The 10,349-nt window shown below is 40.6% G+C and overlaps 1 protein-coding gene across 1 annotated transcript; it reads right to left on the reverse strand.

Annotated features, from left to right (window-relative positions):
* Positions 1–1,019: 1,019 nt before the first annotated feature.
* On the reverse strand, positions 1,020–1,784 carry LOC147320099 (uncharacterized). The gene has a single exon (XM_086307601.1). It carries the CDS (start codon positions 1,782–1,784, stop codon positions 1,020–1,022), a length of 765 nt encoding a protein of 254 aa, XP_086163727.1.
* Positions 1,785–10,349: the final 8,565 nt, after the last annotated feature.

The raw sequence follows: 10,349 nt of genomic DNA on the forward strand, positions 1-10,349 counted from the left end.
TCTCAAAGACAACCAAGACTGAGGCAAGGCAAAATCAGTAGGAAAATAACTTCACTACAAAATAATCCATTATGGTAAAGAGTTTATCAAATGAATGAGCAGCACTGCAAAGGTGACTGTGAAGAAAGGATGTATGCACATCATGTATTATTTTGAATTTACCCCCTATGTAGGCACTTGTGTCTTGCGGGGTTATTGACTCAGAGGATGTCCCCGCAGAGATGCCTTCGGCCACAGGGCGCCCACTGTTTTGGCTGAGGGCCAACTGCTCAGCCTCTGTGAGTGGTGGAGGACCCCCACCTGTTTTTCGGGCCTCCGCTTTTTTTCTGTTGGCTATAACGGGTCACATTTGAGCATACAGAGTAAGCAAATATGTACTTGTAATGTGCTCAGATAATTTCAATAAGTGCTTACAGACAGAAAATTAATGTAGCCTCTAACTGCAATTGATTTACATCGGACAAACAGACCAAGCACTATGGCTCATAATACAATTACACCTTACCTGTTTGGACTATATTTTTATATTTCATTTTTACTTGCTGCCAGGAACGTTTGGGGCCTGTTGGGTTGCACCTGCGCTCACATCACGTCACAAAATAAAATGTATAAAATAACAAATAAAATAACATATGATAAAATAACGTGTTAAATGGGTGGAAATCCCTAGATCAATGTTTAAATTAACACTCACGCATTGACTCTGTCGGCTATGTTTTGCCATGCATGCTCACTTTCTTTTGCAGCTGTCGCTGTGTTACTTTTTTCCGCGGAATTTGCATGTTATCGGCATATGCTGCCATCAGAATTTCGGCCTCAAGCGCTGTAAAATACATTGACCGCGCCTTCTTTCCCTCCGTCTCCATGGTGACTCGCTTAATCTGTGCTCCACTGATCAGGGCTTTATGTATCCTCGTCCGCGCGCTTCACTTGGGGTTAAAGCAACTCCGTGTTGACTGAACTACTTGTTATCAGCCTTTCTGAAACCGAATATTCCGAGTTGGACAGTTCGGGGTTACTCAACCCTGCGTATCGTTTTTCACTCTGAGTTTTCTAAACCGGCTTCCTGAAACAGGGCCCTGGTCTGCTGTTGTGGTTTGTGAGGCTGGGTCTGCTGTTGTGGTCGGGTCTGCTGTTGTGGTTTGTGAGGCTGGGTCTGCTGCCGTTGTGGTCTGTGAGGCCTGGTCTGCTGTTATGGTCTTTGAGGCTGGGTCGGCTGCTGTTTTGGATTCGGTTTGTAGAGCTGTAGCGTGTTCTGGTGCTGTAGCACTTGTGGCTGGTTCTGGTGGTTCATTCTCTTTCTGTGCTGTTGCTCCTGACTCTGGTTCTGATACCGTTATTGGTATACCTTGTGGAACTGGAGATGGATGTTGTGTTTGAACTGGTAGTGATGTAAGTGATGCCATTGGTGCTGTAGCCTGTGTAGCTCTAGGAGGAGGTGGTGGTGCTACCGCCACTGGTGCTGCTGTAGCCTGTGAAGCTAGAGCAGATGCTGGTGCTGCTGGACCTCGTTGTGCTGTTAGTAATGTGGCTGCTGTTTTCTTTAAACCCCGGTGTGGCACTCTTGGCATGCTGTCTTTGCTTAACTTTAGGTGGTCAATATTTACTTTTGGAATGATTGTCCCATTGGAATCCTGAAGATCTGCACTTTTACCTTGGATTGCTGTAATAATGTAAGGGCCTAAAAAGTTTGCTTCAAGTTTCCCCCCTTCCCTCTGCTGGCTTCTTATGTTAGCTCTTAAAACTTTGTCACCAACTTTGAAGACGACATCTCTGTTCATCATTTTTATTTTGCCCTTTGTTTTTTCCTGAGCTTAGACCACATTGTCCTTCACCAGTTCCAACAGTTTTTGATTCTTTTGAATGTCTTCCGACACCTCCTCCTGCCCCACAATGTCTTCCACACTCTCATCAACCTTTGAATCAAAAGACATGTCTATCATTACTATAATTTGTGTAAGATACACAGATAATACATAAAAGAACTGAGAAATACAGTGAAAATTTACATTAAGTGTCTTTGGTAAGGTTTTAAGACACAATGTATTTCTGGCAAAGCTTCAGTGTATCCTGGGATTGATTGGACATGAAGAAAACTGTTATTGAGGGGTGGAACAATCCATAGAAATATTCAGTGGTGTAGTGCTTTTATGGCGGTGACATAGCATCCATTGAATCTGATCTGCCTGCGCCTCAAAAACTAAAAAAGTTTCGTTGTGTGGGATTTCCGTGTAGTTTGTCACAGACAAAAAGACATACCATGAACTCTTCTGGGATTTCGGAAGGATAGCGAGCCTCTCTGCCAAGCATTAGGTAATAAGGCGAGTATTTGGTAGTCACTTGTTTTTTAGTTCTGAGTCCAAACATTACAGCATCCAGATACTCATCCCACATTTCTGGTTGGTTGCCAACGACTTTACACAGGGCTCTGACAATGAAAGCACATAGAAGACATTCATATGAAAGATCATTTACATTTTTTAATAGTTTAATGTCATGCATTAATGTTTTGTTTGAAGGGAACCCCCATAAATGTATAACATGTACTCCAAGAATTTACCTCTGGATGGTGCCATTCATTTTCTCCACCAGCCCATTCGTTTGAGGGTGATAGGGGGAGCAGAGGCTTCTTTTAATTTTTAACAATCCGCAAACCCTTTTGTTGCGCTGCAAAAGACAGTTATATACACTGGCTATAAGCACATTACAATAAGAATTTAAATAAACAGCTGTCATACTAATATCTCAACAACAGATTTATAAAGACCAGAAAATTAACCATTTTCAAAAAATTATTCAAATATGAGTTCACATATTTTTGCCAAAGACTAAAGTACTTACAGAATTGACAAATTCTTTGCCTTGGTCAGTAAGAATCATTTTCGGGGCTTCGAACTGGTGGACGAATTTTATGAGACAGTTTGTCACTTCCCCGGCTGATTTTGACTTTAAAGGGTATGCTTGTGGCCATTTTGTAAAATAATCAATAAAAACACATATGTATTGATGTCCTTTGTTGGTTTCAGTAAGTTTTCCAATGAGGTCCATCCCAACCTGCTCAAATGGCTGAGAGACCTTAAAAAGAAAATCATAGTTAAGTTAATAATACTGAAATTACACCGTCTACTGTTATAATTTTTTCAAGTATATAATCAGTAGGTTTCTAAGCAATGAAAACATTGTGTAATTTAATGTGATTATTTGCTATGGTCGATGACTAACCTTTATCGGAATGTATTCTGCTATTTTTTTAATTGTTGCAGCACTTGCCTGGCAAAGTGCGCACTGGGAAACCTAATCAAAAATAAAAGCAATTCAATAACAAACACAAGAGTTGATGATCAAGGTTTACATAACTTATTTTGAGAGATACAGAAACATTGCTGTGTTCCTCTTAAAATAATTTAGCTGTAGTCGAATTACATAGAGTTTGTTTTGGAGTACCCACCCAATTATTGATGTCCACTGACATCCCTGGCCAGTAGAACCGCTTTGAAATGGCTTCTCTTGTTTTTGTTTGCCCGCAATGGGCCCCAGTAGGACTGGCATAAAAATCTGAAAAAAAATTGTGTTTGCCTCATCAGCCCCACAGACTACCGTTGTCTTTATGGTTTTGTCTGTGCCTTTGTAGCGCCAGTAAAACAGCTGCTCCCCTAAACATAAACAAGAAAATAGAAAAGTTTATTATAGCTGTTTAAACCACGACAGGTCTATATGTGGTAAAAGTCATGACGATACATCTTGAATGTAATGAATCAATTATGTATGTGATATAATTTGGGGGTGACTATTGGACTGGTTCTCTATATTTATGACAGTATGACTACTTCAGAAACCAAAAAGATTATGCCACACACAAGACTGTATTACTGATACTAAAAAAAGTGATGGGTGTGTAAAGTCATTATGACTAATGGCCTTCAGATATCATGGATTTATTTTTAATACAAATATCAATTCGAAGTAGTTTAATTCCAAATTTCGTGCTGTCAGTAAGTTTCCACATATGTAATTTAAAGACATAAAGACATAACAGTGGGTTCACCTGCATAAAAGGGTGTGGCACATACCACTCCAAAAGTAATGAAAAAGTTTGTGGCTGTAAAAGTGTGAAAAGCGCTATATAAATAAATTTTACTTACTTACTACTTAATTACGACATAATATATTGTAGTTAAGCTATAAAAGGACAAAAACAGTTCTTAGTTAATGCTGTCTACTTAATAGCAAACCTTAAAACTTTTACTTTAATAAACGCACATGTGCCTATTAACGGGGTTAACTAGGTCAAAGAAAGGTCAAGCTAATTAAATCGGTTAGTGCAAATTAAGACTACACATTATGCCATTGTATATGTGTTAATATATATGTATTGATGACATTTATAAACGCTACAAAGTTGCAGTTATTACCTTCAATGTCGTAAATAGCAGCTTTTCTTCGGAGAAGAAATTTCTCTTTCTTCGTAAAAAGCGCTGGATACTCGCCTTTCAGTTTATATGCAACCAAAATCTTGTACTCGTCTGGTTCCATCCTCTTGTGGTGTTTGTTATTTTCGAAAACAAATTGTAAAAAAATCTTCTAGTTAGCTCAGAGGCACTCTGGTTTTCGGTTCATGCGCACAATGTGAGCTAATTTGCATAATTGATTAGGAAAACCCACGTGACCGGAGATTTTGGAAAAATTTGACAATGTCGGAGTCGAGTAGGCCTACGAAAGGTTGGCCAAAACTAACTTGCCAAATTTTGAAAAGCCCTGTTACTTACAAAGACGATAAATATATATATTTAAATGTTGTTTTAAATTTTATTTATTTACAAAGAAAAACTCTGCCAATGTGCATCATCATAGATTGGGGGGGGGGGCACACATTTTGGCAGCCGATGCCATACAGCCTGATAAATTTTGTATCCCTCCATAACTTTTGCTGTGAATAAGACATCTTCTCCAAAGTTACTGTACTTATTGGTTATACTGAGATTGATTTTGCAAATAAACTCATTCGTGATAGCTTCGCTACATAGTGTAAACCGAGTGTAAATTCACTGGAGAGCGACGTGTTTCCATGATCGCATCTGGTTTTACAGTATTATAGTATCAAAGTCTTTTTCTAGACAAAGTATTCCCAGCAGGTTATTTCAGTGTACAGTATAAGGTAAACTGTCTTCCACACGGCACATTACAATGTCACAAAACTAATATTAAATTCATCGAGTCTGCTGTTTTCCAGCTTTTACTCTTTATCGCGTCGACTGCAGATCAGTGACAAGTAGCGTACAGAACGGAGCTGGGCAAGTGGCTCCTCCTACTTTGCGCGCTCCCGTGAATGGGGAAACAATTTTTAACTACTTTGGCACAACACCGGCACGGGCGTCTGCACAGAGTGGATCTCCTCCACTCCAGCGCCATTGGGGAGCGCTGGTGGGGGTGGCGGTGGTATCGGGCAGGACCGGATCAGCGCCGCCAGATACTCCATCCTCTGCAGGTGGCGTTCAGTCTGGTCCTGCAGATCTTCCCGCCTGCGGCGCCACACCGCCGCCTGCTTCTGCTGCGTGGCCGCCAGCTCGGCCACCATTCTCGCCAGCTCCTCCCTCTGCTGGCCCACTCCTGGATCTGCCGTGCCTCCAGTCCTGGGTTTCAGCACCACTGTAAACGACCACGGCAGACCCAGTGGCATTTTAACCATTCTTTATTAATACTGGACGGTTGCTGTTCACAATACACGTAGAGCTGCAGCTCTCCCGCTGCCTGCTCAACATCACCACAACAACATGATGATTTTCGTTCCACTTCTCACGTGTACACCACTTTTCATTGGTCTTTCACGTGGAATTCCAATAAAATTGATTCATGTTTGTGGCTGTAATGTGACAAAATGTGGAAAAGTTCTAGGGGGCCAAATACTTTTGCAAGCCACTGTAAATATGGATTTCCATGGGGTTCTCTGCTGGTACCAATTCTATTTACATTATAGAAGCTGTCCTTTGGGAGTATTATCAGAAGGCATACCATACATTTAACATACTTTGCTATGCTAGATGACACCTAGCTCTATCCTTCCATGAAGCCAGATGACGCACAATTACGTATACTATAGGAATGTCTACTACAGGAGGACACAGCAAAGGACAAAGAAAGATACAGACCATACGTTCACAGGGGGAGATTAGTGCAGTGGATAAACCTGCGTGAAACTCAGAACAACAAGGGCAGATGGGCAATAATGGTGATAGATTTCATCTGAAAGGCAGGCAGAAGGTCTGTACTGTCAAAAGAGACACCAGTGGAAGTGGCAGATGCAGACTTTGTGGGCTCAAGCTTAGGCAGCATGGAGTGGTCTGACTCAGAGATGAGTGACTGTAAAAGCTCTAAATGGGACCCTCTGGATTGGGTGGGTGCTCAGCAATGTTCCCTCTTATTTTTCACGTGTCTGAGTGAACACACAAACTCCCTGAGCGGTCCCTTGGACCACTGTGAGCGACATCAGACGTGTGCACTGTGGTCACGCCGGCATCTAATCCATCCAAGTTACATGGTTTATTAAAATAATCAAATTACAGCATTTATGTTAGACTACTTTTAATTAACTGCTTTAGCCCACTTACAATGAAAATTTAAAAAAAAATCTAGTCATTGACCTGTGTAGTGCGTTAACACTATTGGAAGTAAAAATAACTTGAACTCCAATTTTGAAAACACAACTTTCTTTCTTTTTATTTTTTATTTTTATTTTTATAAAGCTCTGACTTGTATTATGAGTCTGTGGTCTGGGAGATAGTCCTGTAACTCTCTGTCTGCAAAATACAGGATATAATGACCAATGTTGGGCAATTAATTATATAGTTACTTCTTCAAAAAAGTAACTCAGTTTGGCAAACAACAAAGTTTTTTGCAGCTTCTTTTTTTAAATGCAGCCAAGGCATTTTTAAATACACATTTCAAACTATTTACAGAACAATCAGGTGTTCTGCATCAAATTTGATGCCACACAAATTATTTGTGCCACTCAGATTTAACTGTACCAGTTCTGAGAGCCTGGCAGAAAAATCTATACCTAGATATCTAATGCTACCTGACTGTAGTAGTTTTATTATAAAATTAACAAAAAGTGAGGGGGAAGATGGCAAAGGACTGGTTGTTACATAGAGCTTTTCTACTCTGAGCACACAAAGCGCTTTACACAGCTTGTGTCACTCACACAATCCCTTTTTTCTATGCTCTTTCTATAGAAGTTCTTTCTATGTAACATTCACATGTATTCACACTCTGATGGATACATCAGAGAGCAGCTTGGAGTTAGTATCTTGCTAAAGGATCTTTGGCATGCAGACTGGAGCAGAAAGGGATTGAATCATCAACCTTCCCATTAGTAGGTGACCTGCTTTATCTTATTTATTTTTTGGTGTGTATGATTGTTTGTATCTCTTTGCTGTACATTGGTGTGTTTCTGTTTGGTATGGCTATTACGATGCTTTGCGTTTATGTGGTAAACTGCAGCACTAAAGGCAGAGCATACAAAACTAAATGCAGAAGGAGAAGAGAAAAGACGTGAAAGGTGACAAGGGGAAAAAGGTAAAGCAACTACCAAAAAAACAATTATGCGTGACCTAAAATCAATAAGAAAAACAACAAGAAAAACAAAACAAGCCAACAAAAAAGACTCACTGTTGTTTCTGGGTCTTCTTCTGCCTTTTTTTTGGTATTCCTGAAAACACCCAGTTGTACCTCATGTAGTGGATCTGGAGCTCAATAACGGATACTTTGATTTTTTTTTTTTTCGAAGAGTCAGGTCATCACACACCAATTACTTAAACTGCAGGGTTAGGGTTAGGCGAGGTTAGGCTTCCCTTCATTGGCTTCCTGTTAAATCCAGAATTGAATTCAAAATCCTGCTCCTCACATACAAGGTCTTAAATAATCAGGCCCCATCTTATCTTAATGACCTTGTAGTACCATATCACCCAATTAGAGCACTTCGCTCTCGCACTGCAGGCTTACTTGTTCCTAGAGTATTTAAAAGTAGAATTGGAGGGAGAGCCTTGAGTTTTCAGGCCCCTCTTCTGTGGAACCAGCTTCCAGTTTGGATTCGGGAGACAGACACTATCTCTACTTTTAAGATTAGGCTAAAAACTTTCCTTTTTGCTAAAGGATATAGTTAGGGCTGGACCAGGTGACCCTGAATCCTCCCTTAGTTATGCTGCAATAGACGTAGGTTGCTGGGGGATTCCCATGATGGATTGAATTTTTCCTTTCCAGTCACCTTGTCACAGTCCGGCGAGGGCAGACTGTATGTGTTGACAAAAGGACCCAAAACGCAGACTCCAAAAACTGAACGTGGCGTGGATTTAACAAAAAACAAGCCGTTTATTGAGGCTAGCAAAAGGGTACAAACAAAAGGGCATTGGTGAAACTAAACAATAACCTAAACTGGGTGAACTAAAACTAAACATGAAAAAACCTTAAACATGGTGAACTGACATAGATTCCTGAAGTAGTGACATGGATGAGCAGACGACCTGACAAAGAATGACTGAAAGCACACGGACTAAATACACACAGGAGGATAATGAGGGAAGTGGGAACACATGGAGAAACAGCTGACATACATGAACATAACGACGTCACAAGGAGAGAGTAACACAGGGACACAGGACCCCTTCAAAATAAAACAGGAAATATAATGAGACGCAGACCTGACAACATAAGACACACAGACATGAAACACACGAAGGGCAAGGGAGACTTCACAGGGGTTGAAAACACAAGGGGGAACTAATAAGCAAATGCACATAGGAAACTTAATAAGCTTAAACATACACTATAAACATCAAAAGAACTAAAACTCAAAACACTGGGTCATAAGCAGTGTTGGGTAAGTTACATTAAAATAGTAACTTAGTTATATTACTAGTTACTTCTCTCAAAAGTAACTCAGTTACTTCAAGTTACTCGTTACTTTCAAAGTAACTAGTTACTAGGGAAAGTAACTTTGGTTTTACTCAGAATTCTCTTGTTAATGTGTTGCTTCCATAACTTTGCCAGTCTTCTAGCTTGCTTACTTGCCACAAGTGCACTGTGCCACCTACCAATAGAAAGGAAAAGATAATGTGCATATTTCCATGAGAGAAATCCCACGCCTGGACCGTCATTAACTGCTGCCATGATTCTAGCCTACGTCACAGCGTCATGCGCGCCTTTTACATCCAACACAAAAACTGCAGTCGTGGTGCTTTCGATTGTACTCAGAACTCGGAAATTCTGCCTTCTGAATAGGAAGATGTAGGCAACACCAGACTGCAGATGAGCTGCATACAGGGCTGGACTGGGACAGAAAATTGGCCCGGGCATTTTGACTAGAGACTGGCCCACCATTATAGGAAAAATTATAAAGCCTTTGAATGAAAACAAACGCTGTTGTGACAGTGATGTTCACTGTTTTGATGGTATATATGCATCAATCTATCAATCGTTTGTTGTAAGATTCAGATAATTATTTTTTAAAAGCTAGACATTTTAAATGAGAATAAGAAAGAAAAGTATTTCTTTGTGCCCCCCTTTCCCTGTTAATGCCCTACCTGGCCCCCCTGGCAAAACTTTGCTAGACCCGCCCCTGCACAGTTACCAGCTGTCAGCTACCTAAAAAAGGATCCTGGGGTTATTTGTCTCTCAGAAACAGTTCATAACTTCCCTTCAACTCATTCATGTCACCTAAAAGGTAAACCTGTTTCTCCATCACCTGTTCAGCTCTGATGATCCAGTAAGGACATCTCCTGGTTTCATCTTCATGTTTCCCTCTCACCAGATAACCAAACCATATCATGACCAGCAGCTTTACAGCTGTGGCTCCAGCAAACATCAGCTGATACTAGAAAGTAATATTAAATAAATTCTAACAATAGCTGATCAAGCTTAAACGTGGTGCTGTTGTTTACCGCGACATCCGCTGGTTTCCTCTTTCGGCGCAAAGTGAGCGATAAGCAAACAAGAGAGCCGATCAGCTGATCATTGATCAGTTTTCATGATTGAAGCAGAAACGGGAGAGGGAGGGGGAGAGGATGAGAGAAGAAGAGGCAGCTGTGCAGCGTAAACACAGAATAACTCCAGCTTTGTGTCTTTTTCATTGTAGCTGAATTACGGGACAAACTGTTCCTTTTCACCTCAATAAGAAACGCGTAATATTTTCTCTGAATACCAGGCGGGACGGTTGGCAACTCTAATAACTTATGAACAAAATAAAGTTCAACATTATTAACTTCATAGCACCCACCTAACTCCACCTAAACTTGGTTCATATCTGACCCAGAGAGACTGCAGGTCATAACTTCTTACCTGAAGTTCAGTTCACACTT

This window comes from Aulonocara sp. 'chitande type north' Nkhata Bay, linkage group LG10, assembly GCF_057382095.1.
Source record: "Aulonocara sp. 'chitande type north' Nkhata Bay isolate Kocher_YH1m ecotype deep benthic linkage group LG10, A_spYH_male_GT1.1, whole genome shotgun sequence".
NCBI classification, from domain to species: Eukaryota; Metazoa; Chordata; class Actinopteri; order Cichliformes; family Cichlidae; genus Aulonocara; species Aulonocara sp. 'chitande type north' Nkhata Bay.

Excerpts from the sequence above, each read along its gene's own strand:
- LOC147320099 (XM_086307601.1), bottom strand. The coding sequence starts at position 1,784 with ATGATGAACAGAGATGTCGTCTTCAAAGTTGGTGACAAAGTTTTAAGA.